General features: G+C 41.1%; 1 protein-coding gene across 3 annotated transcripts in view; it reads right to left on the bottom strand.

Annotated features, from left to right (window-relative positions):
- Positions 1-11,504: 11,504 nt before the first annotated feature.
- The window catches only part of MTHFS (methenyltetrahydrofolate synthetase), a 26,966-nt gene continuing 16,911 nt past the window's right edge, over positions 11,505-21,559 (bottom strand). For all 3 annotated transcript variants that reach the window (XM_017509204.2, XM_017509202.2, XM_017509203.2), the window contains exon 3: positions 11,505-11,931. In XM_017509204.2, the coding sequence (XP_017364693.1) occupies positions 11,699-11,931 (233 nt within the window). In that variant the 3' untranslated portion in view covers positions 11,505-11,698. The remainder of the gene's footprint in view (positions 11,932-21,559) is intronic.

Below are 21,559 nucleotides of genomic sequence, written 5' to 3'. Positions count from 1 at the left end.
TGGTATTGTGAGAACTAGATATGCTAATACATGTAAATATATGCAAAGTAGCTGTTCCACACTTCCACTTCCCTGGTTCCATGTGCACACATGGAAAGACTTTGGCCAGAGTAACCACCTGGCCTTTCACTCCTCCTCCCCTCATTCCTCCTCACTCTGGCTGGTGAGTTTTACAAAAGCAACCGAGCATGTCGGAATCAGCCCCATCTGGTCTCTTTCTTTTGGATCTGACTCCCCACAGGAAGAGTGCTCCATGCCATGTGCTGAGCTCCTGTCCTGGTGAGAAAGTCTACAGGTGTCTGGCCAGTTCTGCTCATGACTGGCTGGAGAATGCATGTGTCTGATGCAGGAGTTTAGTACTAGCAAGCTGTATATCCAGGTGACTTCCACCAATCCATTATGAATCAAGCTGATCTTCTGACCTAGCCCCACGTGACCCCTCTGTCTGTCTGTCAGGTGGTTCTGAACTCAGAGGAGGAAGAATGATATTTGGTGGCTTTCTGGTACATAGGAAGTACTCAGTAGTACCCCAGGTAGTTCTGATCACAGGGCCCTGATTCCCAACTCAAACGAGGCCAATCAGAGGCTCCCTTCCAGGGATTTAAACATTGAGCAGAGACACCCTGGTGGTACCCTAAGAGGTATAAAAGTTTCTATACCACCGAGATTTCTGGGACTCCCCTGCTTTGTGTCCTTCCTGCTACCTATGTTTAGTTTGATTTTGCAAACTCCCCAGTATCATTCTGTTGTAGTCAAGTTCCCCAGGAAACAGATGGAGCTGGAGATTTGTGTGCAGAAAGATTACTGGAAAGCGCTTTCAGGAATAACACCTGTGGGGGAGGGAGGGAGGGAAGCAGGACTGAGCAGAGACTAGGACCTGAAATGAAACTGTGCACTGCACATAGGCCTCAGCCAGATCCTGGAGAGCTGGAGCTAGGCTGGCCCTTCAGATTGTCCTGCCTTGAAGTAACAGAGGCTCTGCACCTCCAAAATGCCCAGATATTGGATGTAGGCAGCCACCAAGAAGGGACTGTAACCTTGGGCAGGTGACCGTGTTTAGCCAAGAACGATTGCAGGGGACGCCTCAGCTCAGAGGTACCTGCAGCCAGCATGCTGGCAGCTGGAGAGCATACCTCCCTCCTGATGAGGAATCGGGAGGCATGTCACAGCATCTACTACTCCTTCCAATAGCTCTCTTTTCTCTTACTCTAGTCTTTGCTTTAAGCAAAGAATCATAACTGGTGTATACAAAGTAATCTCAGACTATAGACTCCAGTTTACCTCCTGCTCTTAGAGACCCTCTTCGACATCTAAATCAAGGTTTATCTGCCCACTTCACATTACCTCCCCTCCTTCAAAAACCAGAACAAGAACACGAACTCACATCAACAGGAACGCTGTGCAAGCTGTTAAGCAGTGTGGGGTTCTGCGTGGCAATCAGAATGTCAGCTTTCCATTTCCAGTAACGATGTGCAGAAGGATATTAGATGGGACTTCTTTTCTCTAGAGTTTTACGCAAAGCAAGGGCGATAAAGGACAAGTATCCCCATATTCTAAAGACAGCGAATGAACATGTTGTTTTAGACTGGGTCCCAAAGAAAGCAGTGCCTGGGACAAGGAATTTCACACAGAAAGTATATTTTAGGAAATGATCCCCAAAAAACAGGAGTAGGGACTGGGAAGAGGGAAAGAGAGGGAAGGTCAATTCAAGGGTGAATTATCCACCTGGTTGCCACCATGGGCACACAAGTTCGCTGCTACTAGCCTGGCAATCCTCTCAGGCACGATGGAGAATACACCCTCGGAATTGTCTGCCCAAGGTTGGTAAAGAAGATAATTGATCCACTGGCTTCTGATCTGCACTGGTCAAGCCTTATTCCTTGAGGTATTAACTACCACACACTTCCAGGTTTGCACGCGCACCAGAATGACTGAGAAGTTCCTTGCAAGGGTCTCACTCACGTGTGGCATTCCAGGGTTGAAAGTCATGCAGGTGAGAAGAAGTGCTGTCTGGCTTGGCCTGTGTGCAGCCAGTTTGCTGTACCGAATGGCTGGAGGGAAAATGTGGTCTGGAAGGACGTAGGTGCTGGACAAGGGGTGTCCAACACACATCCATGCAGGATCCACCAACAGGGAGCCAGAATGGCTCCTCAGTCACCGTCGCCATCCTTCTCCAGTCTGTATTAGAAAAGATAAGAGATCAAGCAGATTCTTTGAAGGAAGAGGACTTGTAAGTATAAGAGAGCTGTGACATATTCCCTCCCCTCCCCATGATTCCCTGCCACCATTCCAAGTCAAGTAAAGGCTGCTTCAGAGCATGGAATTGTTTGCCAGAAGAGGAATCTCCCTCCTGGCAGAATCAGGCACCCTGGTGCTACCACAGGCCTGGGAGGACAGCAGCAGCAGTTCCTGGGAGAATGTGACATGTGACTTCCAGCACTTCAGGAAGCAGCAGAACTCTGAAAGTGGTGGACTGTCTGGAGCAGCCCTCAAGACTAGCATGGGTGTGGGTGACACTTGCACTGGTGGGGCAAGCATGCAGCCAATCACCTATTTAGCCAAGTGGTCACCTCAAGTGGAACTATTAATAGACTGAAGTCATCCTTAAAGGATGTGGTCCTTTAAGGAACAAAGAAGAAGAATTTGATTGTACTTTCCAGGATTGGGAGTCACCCTTGAAACCAGACGCAGGCTCTGGTCCTCACCAGATGTTAGCACCTGCAGGACCAGAAGGCATATGAGACCAGAGAACACACCTGGGACAGCTGCATACCTGCAAAATGCCACTGGCTTAAGGACTATAGTTCCTCCACTCTATGTAGCTTTTTTTTTTTTTTTTTTTTAATGAGATGGGGTCTCGTTCTGATGCCCAGGCTGGAGTGCAGTGATACAATCTCGGTTCACTGCAGCCTCAACCTTCTGGGCTCAAGCGATTCTCCCACTTCAGCATCCTGAGTAGCTAGGATTAAAGGCACATGGCATTATGGCCAATTAATTTTTTAAATTTGTAGGGATAGTATCTCACTACGTTGCCCAGGCTGCCTATGTAGCTTTGGTATCAGAAGTCAGCTCTGCCAGGAAAAATCTGCCCCACCTGTAAAAACTGGATATGATTCTCATGCTGAGCTGCCCCATGTCTGTCTGTGATATTTGCCTATTCTCACATTAAATTTACCTCTGGACAGCAGACTTTGGATCCCTTATAGAAGTATTCCTCTAATTTTAACATGCAGAAGGCACTGGAGTTGTAAAATGCAAATTTCCAACCCCTGCCCCAGAGATTCTGATTTAATAGGTAGTCTGCAGAGAACAGTTTGAAGAATAGTGCTCTAGAAAACAGTGCTATCCAACAGAACCTTCTGCAATGAGAGAAACAAAGCACTATTCAGTATAGTAGGCACTGGCCAAATGAGCCTACGTAGCAGTTAAGATGGTTGCCACATGTTAAGTGCTTACCAAGGAAGTTTTAAGTCTTATTTAATTTTAATCAATTTCAGTTTAAATTGCCCCATGTGACTAGGGCTTCCACATTGAACAGTGCAGCCTAGAATCTTGTTACTCAAACTGGGCAGCAAACCACAAGCAGCAACAGCAGCACCCAGGATTTATCAGAAATGCAGAATTTCAGGCCCCATCCTAGACCACTCTAGACCTACTGAATCAGCAACTGCGTTTTATCAAGATCCCCAGGTGATCCACATGCCAACAAAGGTTAATAGTCTCTAGAATATTTGAGTCTTCTATTTCTGAACCATCCACTATCTATTAACACACTTTTCCTGTTATAGACTAATTCTTCTATTCAATTGTATAAATCTAGTTTTCACCCAGCATTGTTGGTACCTAGCATTATTAATCTGGAGGGCAGAGAGAAGAGAGAGAGAAAGAGAGAGAGCGCATGTAGATGCAGAGGGGACAGATGGGGATAGAGAGAGATAGAGAGAAGGCAAGGTTGTAGCCAGGTTGGAAAGGGCCCTATCTGCAAGTTAAAGGTTTGGACTTTATTCCTTGGGCAATAGAGAACCATCAAAAGCTGTTAAGCAGGTAGGTGGCTTGAGAAGAGTTATGTTTTAGGAAGATAATCATGGAAGTACAGAGGATGGCCTGGAGGAGATGGCCACGCAGATGACTAATCTCTACCATCCACTGGTTCTTATATTAAGCACACCTTCAGGGAGTAGGACTTGCTATCTTATCCTACCCTAGATTTGAGGATCAGCAAGTACTTAGGACTTAGAACAATGTCTCCCTTCTACATGCTCAACATCCACAGTATGCCAACCCAGATCTTCGGAAGAATATAGTTTTCTTTATCTCTACGCTTGGGAGGAAACAGAAAACACTTTTTGCCTTTCAGTCCTGTAGAGATTATTTCTCAGTGATAAACCAAATGTTTGCCATTTATAGTAGTCAACTCTGGGATCTGACTCACCATTGAAACAACAATTTGCATCAAAAGTGTACTTTTTAAGCATACTGTTTTAAGACTAAAAGGATAAATAAAACATTCACAAACACTTGATAATCAAAGCAATAAAATACAATAGATTTTCCTTCAGATGTATTTTTCATTGGCAATGATGTGGTCTGTTGTCATAATAAGCCTCAATATTAACACTGAAAAACCATTGCAACTGGTGGTGGGAAGAGGGAGAAAATGGAAAGGGGAGAGTGGAGGACTGGAAGAGTAGGCGACTTAAAAAGTATTTCTAATTTTTAATCTAGTCTTGGAAATCCTTTGATTTACTCACACATAGATCCCGGCAGCCAGGGGAAATCTGAAAGGAAAAGACCCAAAAGAAAGGGATCTGTTGTTTCTTAGGTGACAGGAGTCTTGAAGGCACTCCGTTCTTAAAAGAATAATTTAAAGAAGCTATTCCACCCAAACACTGTGGGCAAAATAGCAGCCCCAACCAGGGCACTCAGACAGAAGACAGGGAGGCTTGTATTGGGACATCAGGGGACCAGAAACATGAAGACATCGTGAGGAGGCCAGAACCAACAAGAGACTACACACGTACACACAGTCAGCACACACAGCAGAGGAGGGACTGATGGAGTCCATGACCCTGTAGCTCAAGCAGAGCCGCTAAGTGGAGTGACCAGTGAACCTAACCCATTGGGATTTGGGAAGAAGACATTAGAACCTCTACTGATATTTATTTTTCGTCTTCAAAAGACAAGAAATTGCATTTTGCTAAAAGTTAAAATTTAGATTGACATCAGCCCCTGCCTCCATCTGCATATCAGAAGGTCCTATGTCAGGTACAGTTTACAAGCTGTGGTGGGAGGTGGGGGGATGTAGGAGTTGGATAATGTGGAAGGGGTGTTTAGTTGACTTCAGCATATTGAGATGTATTGAAGTTTCTAGGATGTGCCCAGACACAAGGGCTTACCTATTATGTAGTTTTTACCAGATCAAGCCACTGTACAAGTCGCTTTAAAAGATTTTTGCAAAGAAACAGCAGACCAAGGATAATTCTGATATAGGTTGAACATCCCAAATCAAAAAGCCAAAATCTGAAACTCTCCAGAATCTGAAATGTTTTGAGTGTCAACATAAGGCCCAAAGGAAATGTCCATGGCAGCATTTCAGATTTCAGATTTTCAGTTAGGGATGCTTACCCAGTAAATATATAATGCAAATATTCCAAAATCCAAAACATTTTTGGTCCCACGATTCCGGAGAGGAGATATTCAGCCTGTAATGCAAGCAAAATGACAATACTAACTGATACTTCTGTCCCTGGTGCAAGCTATTCAACAGCCAGGAAAATCATTAAGTTTTGCCAAGAAGTCAGCCAAAAAATTTGAATTAATATTTTCTTAAGTAGGTATCTGTGTTCACCATAGTTAATGATGGACCTCACTCTTCAGATACACACAATGAAAAATGTGAAGCCACTGCAATTAGCAGAAGTTACAGATCCGGAAGATTAGACGAGCCTCCACGGTGTGTTCAGCAACACTTAACATCATGAGATACTAAATCCAATACTTGCTAAGCAATGCTCACTAAATATAAATGTTTATAAACCTTTCAAAAGTTTCCTCACTTAATAGCAAAAGACAAAAAGTAACACACCATTGAAAAAATACTTGTGCTTCATGCCATGGAAATACAGATGAAATACTGGTGAAACAATTTAGGGGGGATAAAAGCCTGGATGTATCATTTGTCAGGAAATATATTGGATGAGAAGTAGAAAATACTGCTGACAATCTGAAGAGATAAGTATAGGAACAAGTTTTTCAGGGCATGAGGTTGAGTAGGAGAGATGTTTCTGACATGTCTTCTCTTATAGTATCACTGCAGGAAGAAAGACATTAAAGTAGAGATGAAGTAGTGAGGATATAGTTCTCAAAATTAATCCACCTTAAAAAAAAAAACAAGTTTGTTTTACGAGTAGACTAAGTCTAATCCCTGATGGAACGGCTACTTTGACTGAAATGTTTTTTTAAAGGTGAGATGGGGCCAGGCACAGTGGCTTACCCTTGGAATCCCAGCTACTCAGGTGGCTGAGGCAGGAGAATCGCTTGAACCCAGGAGGCAGAGGTTGCAGGGAGTCAAGGTGGCACCACTGCACTCCAGCCTGGGCGACAGACAGAGACGCTGTGTGTGTATATACATATAAATGATGGTGGATTCCACATTAAGAATTCAGCAATAGCATTACTAAATAATTTACAGGCAAAACATCCCATGTGCTAAGGGTATCACTGATACAAATTTTATAAAATTAAGACCTTTATAGTAGAATATTTATAACTCTTTGGGATGCATTAGGAAGTACCCATGAACAACACTTCAATTCACTTAAATTTCTCTGATCATCTCAAGGTAAAATACTTTTAAAAGAGCTGTAAACTGGCCGGGCGTGGTCGCTCATGCCTATAATCCCAGTACTTTGGAAGGCTGAGGTGGGCAGATCACAAGGTCAGGGGTTCAAGACCAGCCTGGCCAACACAGTGAAACACGTCTTTACTAAAAGTACAAAAATTAGCCAGGCATGGTGGCGGGGGCCTGTAGTCCCAGCTAGTTGGGAGGCTGAGGCAGGAGAATCGCTTGAACCCGAGAGGCAGAGGTTGCAGTGAGCCTAGATTGCACCATTGCTCTCCAGCCTGGGCGACACAGCAATACTCTTGTGTAAAAACAATAAATAAAAAAGAGCTGTACACTTACAGATGAGTTTTACATGTATTTTTTGCACAAAGGGCAAGTATTCCAAATTTTCTGACCTTTCTGAGGTTGTAAATGGCTGCTGGTAAACTCCAAAGAAATAAATACATCTCATTTGAATTTTCAGAGTGAAAGTTATATTTCATCACTGAGACAGAAAGGAACTACTTTCAGAGACTTGTATGGCACGTGCACATAAAAATGGTTATTTGGAAATATTTTCATCATTATATGACTACGTTGCCAAAAACTATTAATAGTGTGACACCTACACTTTCACATCTACACAACCAAAACACTTGTAAGCAGAATTTTCCCAACTAGATTTAAAATCTGAAAGAATGTCAATAAGCTTCGAACCTATTTGTTTTTTATGTGCTGCTGTTGTTGTTAGAGACAGGGTCTTGCTCTGTCACCCAGGCTGGAGATCAGTGCTGCAATCTTAGCTCACTGTAACCTCAAACTCCTGCCCCTACTTGATAACAAAGTAAAACGTGCAGCACCTCTGGTTAACATGTAAAAATGCCAGATTCACAGCAAGAAAATGGGTATTTACTAGCTGGATTTAAATTAAAAATTTATCTTTGCAAAATTGGTAAACAGGACTGAAAATTTTAGTAGGTACAGTTTTCCTTCCATCTGAATCTGCTTCTCTAGAAGGTATCATTTTCAGCTCTAATAGCCCTTAAAACCAAATACTGAAATTAGAATGAGAATTCTGAATTATTCAAAAGGTGTTAAAATAAGATTTTCAAAAACAGTAAATGTCAAAAAAATTCATCTAAAAATACTGCTTTTTAAAAAGTATATTATAAATTATATAATATATTCTACTTCAACATTATCTCATGCTGCTCTGGTAATCATATATTGCTGTTTTTAAAAATGAGTATTTATACTTATTTATATATGTATAAAATATGTACATATATTTATACATATGTAAATGTATACTTACACAGGTATATTTATATAGAAATTTATATATTTATATGTATATTTATATATACATTTTTATATTAAATATAAATTTATTTTACTTATATTTTATGTATATTTATATATAAATTTACATATAATATAAATTTATTTTTTATTTTTAATATAAAAATGTATATATAAATATACATATAAATATATAAATTTCTATATGAATATACATGTATAAATAAGTATATTATATATTTCATATATAAATTTATATATATTTACATTGGTATAAATAAGTATATTGGAAATTATATATCATATATTCTATTTATATATAGAATACTTATATATAGAATATTTATATACATATAAATATATATAAGTATACATTATATATGTATAAAATATATAAATAAGTATATTATAAATTATATAACATCTATTTCAACATTATCATATCTTTCTTGTGTATATATTTTATAATGTATGTTATTACTCAGAAAAATGTATGATTACTTTAAGCATATAAATAAACATATTTGGGGTGGGTGCTTATCGGGATTGGAAACTACCATTGAAGGGCAAGAGGTCTATGACCTCCCAGGAACAGGGAAGAAGACAATAAGAAAAGCAAAAAAGAGAGCGCTAAGAAGGAAAAGTAGCACAGACAATACGACACACACATATGGACAGCCCAACGCAACGCAATGCAGTAACAGGAACCTTGTTCTGGAATAATCCAAGCCTGAGACAATGCTGAGGGGACAGAATCTTAGCAGCAAACAGCAGCCAACATAAAAACGAGCAAGGGCACAGCACAGGCGGGCAATATTCAAATTGGTTCATTCCTTCATCAAGAATGTATTGGCTCTTTGTGTTGTCTGTGGTAGATACTAGAATAAACCATGAAATTGGCAGAGAGTTTGCCTTTGAGGAGATCGTAGGATAATGAAGAAATTAAGCATGTAAACATATGATTAAAGAGCAGTGTGATCAACTGAATTTCAATAATCTCTGCAGAAAAAAAAAAAAAAAAAAAAAAAAAACTAAAAAAAAAAAAAAAAAAAAAAAAAAAAAAACCTGGGACCAGGAACTGAGCTTCTGCAGCAAGACACTCACACCTAGACACATTTACCACTCTCCTAGTCAGTAAGGCTTCGTGATTAAATGTGTAATGCTCTTGACTAGAACTTTTATAGATTTTACTTTCTAATTAAATTAAGCACAGTTCCATAGTACATACAGCAAACACTGACCCATGTTGAGGCCCTGACACATTTCCAATTTCCCAATACTTGAAATTGTTTTTGTACAGATCTAGTTGCTATTTCTTTTCTACCCAGATTGTCTCGTCATCTGAGACACTCATCATTCTCGCTTCATGTCGGCCTGTGCTGAAGTTCTTTCCTCCTGAGTCCAAGGCCTTGTCCTCAGCCTCTGTTTATGCCCTAATCAGAGTTACAGTGTTGTCATCACCCGCATCATAGGGGCATCTTCTCCCTTCCAGTACCCTCTGCACAAAAGCTACTGTGCATTACTGACCACTAGGGAGTGCTTGCCTTTTCAGGCCAAAGACTCTGTGGCCCTCTGACTTTCCTGAATCTCAGCACCCTGCATTTTCTGACCAGTTAATTCTGCATTCTTTCTGCACTTGAGGAGCTGGTAGGGTGTTTTTTAAATGCTCTCGTTTGATAAAAGGATAACGCAGACTGACTTCAACAGTTCTAAACTTTCGAGACCTGTAGCAGATCAGGAATTTTACTGCTCAACCATTTCAGACCAACGGTCACGTCAGCTACATCAACATTCACCTTAGCCTTACTGTCGAAACAATACTTAACACTATTTTTAACCAGTAGAGTAATGTGATTTCATAGCTTTTAGGAATTAGGTTTCCTTCCCATTTCTCACTGTACATATTTTACTGTACAAATTCACATTTAGCCTAACTGATATTTTTCAAATGTTTTTACTTTTGCACATAAAATATCAAATCTATGCTATTATCCAAAGAATAACGGATGAGTGTTTTGAATGAGACACTTCCAATGTAGTCAATTAATTCATTAAAAAATTATCACACACACGTACTATATGTCTAGCTGTCTACTAAGTATAAGAAGTACAAAGATCACTTCTTTTCTTTGGAGCTCACAGTATGGTAAAGGGGACAGATATGACAACAAATTAATTTGATACATAAGACAACATGATAAGCAGATCAATGGCCAGGGCCATCCAGACAAGAGAAGGAACACTCACCCGGCCTAGGATAGACACTCACCCTAGCAGAGGACTTCACAGGTGATGCTAGTGCTGAGTCTTCAAGGGTAAACAGTCTTCCAGATGAACAAAAGAAGAAAGCATTTCAGACAGAAAGAAATGCATGCTTACAATGTGCAAAGGGCAGAAGGGGCCTGCAGTGCTCAGTGCGTGTTACAGGAGAACATGAGAATGGGGAGAGAAGAGGCTAGAAAAAGTAGGTGAGCAGACCTCTCTTAAGGGCCTTTGTATACAACAGAAGCCATCTGTTTGTTACCCAGGAGGCTCTGAACAGCCACTGGAAGATCTTAGTCGGAGGTGCTGCACGATTAGAATCGTGTGTTCTAAGATCAGTTTGACTGCAGCTTGAGAAATAAACTGGAAGAGGCAGGATGGAAGGCAAAGGAAGGAGGTGTGACACTCCTGCCTAGTCCAGCCCAGACATGCTAAAAGGCTGGATAAAAGGAGCGAGCTGACACTCTAAAGGAGAATATAGATTTAAGAGGCATTTCAGAGGCAAAATCAACAAGACTTGGTGACAGGATGGACAATGGGGTGTAAGAGAGCCATGACTCTTGAGACTCCGGGGTTTCTGGGGATGACCAAATCCTCCCCACAACAAAATGATTGCTCCCTAGCTGTGTTGCCATCTGCCAACTTTCAACCTACAGCAAACTTCATTTTCAAAGCAGAAGCCATGAGTAAACAGAAATAACTTCTAACTAATAAAACAGCAGATCTTAAATTCATCAGGAGCTGACAATGCAGTGACAGTAACCCATCAGTGGAGTGGAAGTATTTACATCATAAAAGGTTTCCCTCCACTCACCACCAAAACCTACAAAGTGTCCAACATAAAATTCAAGACTGAGTAAAGGAAGTCATGATGAAGTCAGATGATATCCTTAGGAAATTCTGTATCCAGACAAATACCAACAAATCAATTAATAGTCCCCAAGTCTCCATGTGCCTGCCAGAGACTGACCAGGTCACAACAGGACATAATGAAATACAGTGTCCACTTCCAGTGATTTTACCTTCCTCTTGCACTCAGTGGGAGCATAGTTCCTCATAAATATTTAACCTAAATTGCAAAGCAGACAGATCAACTTGTCACATGAACACCAGGATGTTAAGTTGAAAATGTTAGGATGACAGCCTCCATTTTCATTAATAGTCTACTATTCACACTTCTATTTGTTTTTAAAGACAGTTTTATATAAGGTATTTTATAATTACAATTTTAATTTTTGACAAGGGAAAAATAGACATAATTTGCTTTACTCTCGTATAAAACACTAATTATTTGGCTGTAATTATCCAGATTTAAGATGCTGAGGAGTCTTCGTAAAGGACTTCATCTACCTTCATGTCATTTTCATTCACCGGGACCTGGAGGCAAATCTGTTCTTTGAAAGCCAGCGCCAGGGTGTAGGGCTTCACTTCCTGATGCTGCAAACAGCGCTTCAGGTAGGCATCATAGTAGCCCTTGCCCCTTCCCAGTCGGTTGCCATGTTTGTCAAACCCAAGGCCTGGCATGAAGATGAGATCCAGTCCCCCTGCAGAAAAGAGGACAAATTTAGAGGATTAACGTTTCTGAAAGATCACTTCAGGATGTGTTCTTTGTTTTGCAATGACATCTATTCTTCCTCTGATTTCTAAAAACAATGTATGACCATTCATATCCAAAAAGCAAAAAAGGAAATAAAACTTACTCAGCAACTCAGTAAGTCTCTTATTCATCCTTCCAACAGATTTTTCACATACATCTGTACAAAAGTGCCAGATTCCCAGACCCCATTCATAATTAGTTAAATAAAGAGAATCTCCAGATAGGGCCTTCTTTTTTCGAGCATCCTGGTGATTCTCCATACCTGTCAGGTTTGGAAATCAATGCCCCAGGATAATGACAGTTGGAGGGCGAGAGAGGATCAAGGAGGAACCAAAAGGACAGAGCTGTTCTCAGGGTCAGTGAGCAGAAAGAGACTGCTGTTAGGTGTACCAAGCAGTTCAGACAGCCTACTCCCTCCTCCTCTCCCTTCCCATTGGAGAGGCGAGGCCAGGCTGCCGGGCTTCCTAAGACTGTGAGAGCAGGCTTTGACCTACTCAGGGACATTCCAAAGGTACAAGATGGGGACCCACATCTAGTCCTCTGGCTAGAACCCTCTCAAGTAACACAAAGACCAGAACTGGCTATGACATTATAAGGACAGAATGCTGGAGCTCAAGGTGGGAGGCAGGGTCCTGGAGGCTACAGGAACCCAACTACAGGAAGGGTGTATGGGGACTCCCAGGAAGACAGCAATAAAGGTCACTAGGTGAAGGACCTCCATGAAGGAATGGTCCTCCAGCCTCTGGCAAGGAGCATGGGGTACCAGTGTCAGCACAAGAGCCACATCACATGTCCAACCCAGTAGTCTGCCCTGTGGCCTCCTTGTACCGAGCCCTGGCCTCCTGACAGCTGTCCTGGGGGTTTCTGGGTGACCTACAGCTTAGTCGTGGACTAATCATCCACATGGCATTGCTGGCAAGATACACCAGGGTTGGAAGTCATGAATTCTCCAGAACATGGTGTTCAGGGTAGAGAAGATCAGATTGCCAGCTCAGCTGGTCTCTGCTATCAGCAGATGTTCTGACTACCTGCAGAACTGTGAGGTGGACTCAGCTTCTCTCTGGCTCCCAGCACACACCTGGTCACCCCCTTCCTGCCAAAATCCAGCAAAGCATGCCTCAGATTACAGTAATGACCTTCCCCTGTAAACCTGCTCGTCTATTCCAATCCCAACTTGCTAAAAAGGTCTTGGTCACTGACCTTTGTCTTTCCTCCCTGTCCCCGTCCAGCCCATTTGTCCCTCTTAGGATTGACAGTGGCCTGTGCATTTGGACTTTAGTCCCTCGTGTCCTCTTTCTGTTGCCAGAGCACCATCAGGCTTGAAGTTCAGTTCTGTCTTCTATACCTAGAACACACACGCACACACCTTTCTAAGGATTCCTGCCTCTTTACAGTATGGCAAGGGCTCTATAAGATCCTCTGGAGGACACACAATCGCTTCCCTTCACAAGGTGGTAGTTCAGTTAATACAAAATATACCCACATGTAATATCCATTTCAATGCACGACAGTAGTCCCTGCCAAATGCCCCAAAAGCAACAGAGACAAATACTAGAGACCTCAGCAGAGGGAGAGCAAACGCTGGGTGGTCAGTGAAGAATTCACAGAAAACTCAACTTGACCTGGATTTTTAAGATGTGTCAGAGTTGGGTCTAAATATCTTTCAGAAACCAAAAGGAGGGTGGCAAGAGCTGAGCGAGGGAGTAGGGCAGTGGGGAGAAGTTTACGTGCTGGTACAGAAGGATCAAACTGAGGAGTAGCAGAAGACATGAGGGTAGAGTTCATTAGGTAAGGGCATGGAGATTTGGGGTCAAAGTCTCAAAGACTTCCTAGAACACAATAGCAAAAAAACAACCCAATTAAAAACTGGGCAAAAGACTTAAACAGACATTTCTCTAAAGAAGACATAAAAATGGCCAACGGGCATATGAAAATATACTCAACATCACTAATCATCAGGGAAACACAAATCAAAACTTCAATGAAATATTACTGCACACTCACGAGGATGTCCAATTTCCAAAACACAGAAAACCACAAATGTTGGCAAGGATGTGGAGAAATTAGAACTCTTGTATGCTGCTGGTAGGGATGTAAAATAGTTCAGCCGTTACAGAAAAGAGTATACGGGTTCCTCAAAAAATTAAAAATAGAACTACCGCATGGCCCAGCAATCCCACTTCTGGGTATTTATCCAAAAGGATTGAAGCCGGGGTCCTGAAGAGATATTTGCACTCCCGTATTCACTGCAGCATTATTCACAACAGCCAAGATGTGGAAACAACCTAAGTATGCATCAATGAATGAATGAACAAACAAAATGTGGTACATACATTCAATGGAATATTATTCAGCCATATCAAAGAAGAAAATTCTGCAATACGCAACACACGGATGAGCCTTGAGGATATTACACCAAGTGAAATGAGTCAGTCACAAAGAGACAAACACCATGTGATGCCACTAACATGAGGATATTATGTCAAGTGAAGTAAGTCCTCACAAAAAGACAAACAGTGTATGATGCCACGTACATGAGGTACCTAGAGTAGTCAAACTCTTAGAAACAGAAAGTAGAATGATGGTTGCCAGGGGCAGGAGAAATGGGGAGACAGGGAGTCACCGTTCAATGGGTACAGTTTCATTTGTACAAGATGAAAAAGTTCCAGAGATCTGCTGCACAACTATGCTTACAGTTAACCATACTTTCCCAGACACTTACAATTTTTAAGACAGTAGATCTCACATTATATGTATTTACCACAGTAAAAAATAAAAAAGGCAGAGGCCAAAAGAGAAGCCAGGAGAATTGTTAGGATTTCCACCAGAGTCAACACACAAGAAAGAAAAGGCAGAATTTTGGAACATCCACATTTAGGCAGCTGCAGGAAAAGAATGAAGAAATGAAACAGAGATAAGAAAACAACATTCTCAAATCCCCTGAGCGAGAGTTAATCTTTCTCCCTCTTTCCTTGTTACTCCTGTACTTTGATCACAGCTCTCACTGAAGTCTACCTTGTGCCACAGTTGATGGTACATGTCTCTTGTCTGCCCCACCAGACAGAAAATTTCTTTGGGGGCCATAATTTTGTACAAGTCATCTTTCATGCTTGGCTTTTAATAGAATTTTAGGCCAAAGAAACCCTGAAAAACGAGTGTTTTGCCACAGAATGGATCAATCCCAGAATGACATCCCCTATTTTAATAATTCCAAAGTACATAAGTTTGGCTCAAAGAGGCAAAAAATAAAATAAAATAATAAAAACACAACTTTGTATGGATGCTTGTTCAAAATGAGTTCTACACTTGTGAAGCAAGAGGAGAATGTTTTTGGATTCCCAGGTAACCAAGTTTCCGAAATGGCCCTTCCCACGTGGAGGTCCTTACATGGTACATGGGGTATTGCTGTTGGAGCCGTGCCCACAGCATTGTTCCTGCTGCTCCCTTCAACCACGGGGATGGCAGCTTGCTCCTGGCCTCAGGTCCTTAAGATACTCTTCCTGGTCTGCTCCCACTTCTGCTACTTGGTGAATCCAAGTGTTTAAAACTTACACATCGTGTACTCTTTGCTTGACTTTATTTATTGCCACCCTTGAAGCTCTTCCTGTGCCTTACCACCATCCCCACAGGCATCGCCCACCCCACACACAACCCGGGGCTCCTCACACTTTGGGAACACTATGCTGGACGCTTTTCTCCCTCAAAGGTGATGGCTCAGTGAGGCTTGAAAATCATGCACAGGTCCAACAAGCTTCCCTCACACACACTGGTCTCTCTAATAGAGGTAGATGCCAGAGCCACCTTCACACACCACAAGGTCAGAATTCAGTAGGGGAGACAGAAGAGCCTGAGTCCATGCACAGTTCCTCATATGCCACTGGCATGACTCTATTTTCAAATCACCAAGGGCTCATTAATAGCGTCCACTGACAGTGCAACGTGCTAGAGCCAACCTGCTCTGATTCTGTTTAATTCTGTATGCACTTGCTTCACAGGCGCCCACTAGCCCAGAATGTGACCAGCAGAGCCAAAGAGCCCTGGCTGCATCAGGATTGCAACATGGTGTTCAGAAAAGAGCTCTCTGGACGTCGTAAGGTTGTTCTGAGGAGTCATGATTTGTTGAGTGTTTTTCTCCAGGCTTCGCTAGCTTTCTAATGTGATCTTGCATTCCAAAACTGCAGAGCTAACCTTTGGAAAACTCACCCAGCCCCGCACACTGCATTTATACACTCAAAAACATCTTCTGTCTTTTCATTTGGTGTTGGCTCTGAAACAGCAGTGCCCCCTGGAGGCAGGCTGGTGTGGTGATTAGGCGATTTCTTCACTGTGTGATCACGGGCAAGCCACTGCAATCTCTGTGCTTCCATTTGTTTTCTCATGTGTAAAATGGAACTGCTCATGAAAACTGTATTAGATAATGCAACGCATCTGTTCATGACAATTCTGTTCATTAGGGTAACTTTCAATTTTTTCTTTTAAAAGAAATCTCAGGTACCATTTCTTCAATCAGGTAGCAGAGAAAGGGGGTATAGTTTCTCCAATACCTCAAGTATTTTTTTGACCAGAGCTTTTACAACTTTACCTTAGAACTGGCTCTTACATGTTCTCTCAGCAACAGGATTCAGCAGAGCCAAAGAGCGGGGGAGAAAACCAGGGGAGAGTGAAGTTATAGAATGCAGATTAGCAAATTTAGGTGTCCCATGAGACACCTAACTCTCAACCTAAGTCTTGCTTCTGGAAGAGAAGAAGAGCACAGAAATAACATTTGTAAAGTGCCTACAATGTGTCAGGCAAGAATGCCACGTCCTGGAAAGAGAAGGATGAATAAAAGCAGCTAGTCAATGCATCTACCTAGGGAGGCAAGAGGGTGGGAACTATTATCCCCATTTCATAGAAGAATAAACTGATGCTCAGAGAGCTCAAATTACTCCCTAAAGTCATTCAACTTATAAGAGACTCAGCTCATAAGAGATGAAGCTGAGGGCCTGCTGTTCCAGATGGACAATGACTTCACAACATACAGGGCTCCTACTGTCAAAAGATGCAAATGAGATTCAGCCAAGGAATGGAGGGAACACAACAAGGCCAAGCATCTTGGAAGCAGTAGAGGAGAGGGGTTAAGTGTGTAGGATTCTAGCCAGGCTGCCCGGTTCTGAATCCAGCACTAATACTTATTAGCTATGAAACATCAGTCAAAATTGCCTTCACCTAAAATCTAGAATGGATAAACACATTATGATGTAAAGAGTCTCTAAGCTATTAATACCAAATGTCAACTTAATCAACTGCTGCATGCCTACTCCTTAGGCCACATGGCTGATTACACAGAGACACAGGCACTTCCATCAAACACGCTTCTAAAACATGAAGAGGCTGAAATCCTAAAATAAAATACAAAACCAATAACTCATGATAGCTCTTGAGGCGGAACTGTCAAAAATCAATACCATATGCTTTGAACTCATTATGATAGCCTTAGAAAGAACAGATTGAAGCACAACATCCTTGAATCACTCTTCACATAAAACAGTACAGCACATACAAGGTAATAAACAAAACCATTTACATGACTGCAATAATAAAATATATTCAACTTCTGATTATATATAAAAATTGGGTTTTTTAAAAATACGCTTCCCTGCAAATCTATAACATGCTGGAGGAGGAGTTAACTAAGCCGCCTGATACAGACTGCTAGTTTTTAGAAACTACATTGTAAACACACCTTCACTCTTTCTGCTATGAGTGGTCACAACATATCTTAGCCATCTAGGAATATTCACACTGAATCAAACACACTGTAGTAAGAACCATCATTAAAGACATGGTTATCATAACTGACCACATTCGCAGTGTTACTGTAAAATTCTTTCTTTTAACACAGATGCTAACATTTGCACCAGAATATAGGGACCGTATTTATCATAAAAGCACTGGAAATAAGTACCAACACCATGTAAGGTAACCCTTCTCCTCGTATCCCTGGGTGACACAGGTCATTCTACTAATCAGTTAATGAGGTATTCAGAATATAAGACAATCTGTGTGTGTCTCATATTTAAAACCTAAGCGTATTATGGGTTCAAGGCTTTCACTCAACCTTATGAACTCTGACTGTGTGTTTAAATGAAGGAAGTAAGAGGTGACAGGAATTCAGACTCTTTTAAGTAAAGTTGAAAGCAAATAAAAAATATGAATAACATTTAGTGACTTGGCTGCTGAAGATCTCACCAACAGCACTGTCCTCCGACCTAATCCAAAGAGCCTAGAAAAGTATCACGGACAACAGGCTGGAAGTCAAGCTCAAATGGGTTATAAAAACCAATCCTTCTACCCATAATACAGGTTTAGCCCTACAAGGATATCTCAGGGTGGATACAAAAGAAGACTGGCTGCCTCTGGAACAAGGTATTAAAGAACAGGATACTTGGATGAGAAGGATATTTTATACTTTCACGTTACTGTTCCGTACAATTTAAATTTTTATCATGTGCATATGGAACCAAATTTTTTAAAATATCATCCTTCTAGCACATCAAGGACAAACCTAGGCAGTCTCTGCATTAGACAGTCCGGCACAGCAGCTATCTATGTGGGCTTCTACAGAGACTGCCTGGGTTTGAATCCCTTAACTGCCGCCACTAGCTAAGAAACATTAGTAAAGTTACTGAAACTCTCTTTGAAACCCAATTTCTTCTCTTTCAGATAAAAATAATTCTATTTACAGGAGATAAAACTCTAGTAAGTGTTCAGTAAGTGCTAACAACATTATACTTGGGGATACGAATAATGCCTACCCTATTTCTGTTGACTATGAAAGTTATTTCTTGAGTCATAATCCTAACACTCCAAGAGCTACCATGCAGATTTCCAATCTGCCCAAACCATGGGCAAGGGTGGGCCTAGCTCTCTACTGCCACCTCCTGTCGACTAGAAACGTGCAGGTGAGAGCCATCCATAAGAAACTGCTCAAGCCTTAGGCGGAGCAGGAGCCATGATGGCTCACTGAAACACGCAGTCTCTGATACAGGGTGATAGGAAAGCATTCCTCTGTTAGAAATAGCCTTTCTCTTTAAAAGTATCCTTTGAGGCGTATCTGATTGCAAACCAAGAAAAATGAAGATGTGGGCTTATTTTTAATTTCTTCTTTATGTCTTATCTTTATAATAAGAACAAAGCTGTTTTCCTTTAGAAAAAAATTACCCGTACTCAGAAAAATTTTCAGTCTTCTTTTTGAAGATGTACTTCAAACATGCTATTTTCTTAAGTGTTTTTTATATCTTAATCCTTCTACGCTGTCTAGAAAAAAACTCTAAAATTATGTCAACAGATAAATTTGATTTACCTTATGTTCTTAGTGACCACCACCATCACCATAAACAACTACAATTGTATATGAAAGAAGGCAAGCTAGGTTGCTACGGACTGAAAACTGGGAATGGTGATCCAATACTTTATTACCGGGGGTTGCAAACTATGGCCTGCAAGTCAAATCTGGTCCACTGTCTGATTTTGTAAATAAAGTTTCAATGGGACACAGCCATGCTCTGTTTTCACACTAAAGCAGCAGAACTGAATCACTGCAATAGACACTGTATGGACCACAAAGCCCCAAACATTTATTGTCTGGCCCTCTGCAGAAAAAATGCCCTGCCAATCCCAACTTTAACTTCTGCCGTAAGGTTTTTAACAAAAACTCTATATGTCAGCTTATCCTATCTTAGCAGATATTGACAAAAATAAATCTTACTGGAAAAAATATAATTTAAACTCTCTTTACTGCAGATATGTAAAAATGGTCTGCAGAAAATAGGATCCACATCAGCAGTAGCTTAATCTAAGTGGCATTTCTAAATATTATGTTTATTTGGCATCTGAGTTGTTAGTAATCAGATGGACCTAAAAATGAAACGGATAAGAAATGACAGATCTTCCTAGGATTTTTCACTAAGTGTAGGCAACCTCTTGTTGTCTGACTTTACTCATCTGTAAAATGGATGAAGTTTTCAGTATGTTTTTTGACTTTCATTTTAGGTTCAGGGGTACATATGCAGTTTTGTTACACAAGTAAACTCATGTCACAGGGGTTCGGTGTACAGATTATTCCACTACCCAGTAGGTATTTTTTCTGATCCTTTCCCTTCTCCCACCATCCCCACCCTTAAGGAGGCCTCAGTGTCTGTTGTTATCTCTTTGTTCCATGTGTTCACATCGTTTAGCTCCCACTTATAAGTGAGAACACGCAGTATTTGGTTTTCTGTTCTTGTGTTAGTTTGCTTAAGATAATAGCCTCCAGCTCCATCCATGTGGCTGCAAAGGACATGATGATCTCATTCTTTTTTATGGCTGCGTACTAGTCTATGGTATATATGTACCGGTATCATTTTCTTTCCTCAGTCCTCTATTGATGGGCATTTAGGCTGATTCCATGTCTTTGCTATTATGAATATTGCTGCAATGAACATGTGTGTATGTCTTCATGGTTGAATGATTTATATTCCTTTGGGTATAGACTCAATACTGGGATTGCCAGGGCAAATGGTAATTCTGTTTTTAGTTCTTTGTGGAATTGCCACATTGCTTCCCACAATGGCTAAACTAATTTACATTCCCACCAGCAACGCATAAGCATTCCCTCTTCTCCACAACCTCACCAGCATCTGTTATTTTGTGATGTTTTAACGACAGCCATTCTGACTGGTGTGAGACGAAAGCTCACTGTGGTTTTGACTTGCATTTCTCTAATGATGAAATCAAAGCTTTAGAATCAAAGCTTAGTGACTCTGAGAATATAAGGACAATTCTTTATCTGTGTGACTCAATCAAGAAATAAATTAAGCCAATCACAAAAAGACAAACATTATATGACCCTAATTAAATGAGGTCTTGAAAGTAATCAAACTCATAGAATCAGAAAGTAGAATGCTGGTTATCAGAGGCTGAAGAAAGGGGGGAAAGAGGAATTGTTTAATGGGTATAGAATTTCAGATACGCAATATGAAAAATTCTGGAGATCTGCTGCACAGCAATGTGAATAGACTTAACACTCCTGAACTGTACCTTTAAAATGGTTAAGATAGTAAATTTTGTTATGTGTTTACCACAACAAACAAAAAAAAAAAAGGAAGAAAAAAATTAGACATTGAGGGAAGAGTCTAGAGGGCAGTCCATCCTATCTATGCTCACGTTCGTGTGAGGGTGTACTCAAGAAAGAAAAGCCTGGCTTACTCTTAAAAGCAGTGAAGAACAATTTCTTCAGATACAGAAATATAAGGGTGTTTTGCAGCTATTTCTATTTTTCTCACTTTTTAGAAGATGAGCTCTTGGTTGAGGGAGGTGGCTCACACCTGTAATTCCAGCACTTTGGGAGGCCAAGGCAGGCGGATCACGAGGTCAGGAGTTTTAGGCCAGCCTGACCAACATGGTGAAACCCCATCTCTGCTAAAAATACAAAAATTAGCTAGGCGTGGTGGCATACACCTATAATCCCAGCTACTCAGGAGGCTGAGGCAGGAGAATCGCTTGAACCCAGGGGGCGGAGGTTGCCGTGAGCTGAGACTGTGCCACTGCACTCC

The sequence above is a fragment of the Cebus imitator genome, unplaced genomic scaffold, assembly GCF_001604975.1.
Source record: "Cebus imitator isolate Cc_AM_T3 unplaced genomic scaffold, Cebus_imitator-1.0 Scaffold410, whole genome shotgun sequence".
NCBI classification, from domain to species: Eukaryota; Metazoa; Chordata; class Mammalia; order Primates; family Cebidae; genus Cebus; species Cebus imitator.
The sequence above is the reverse complement of the archived record's forward strand: the minus strand, read 5'-3'. Positions and strand labels throughout refer to the sequence as shown.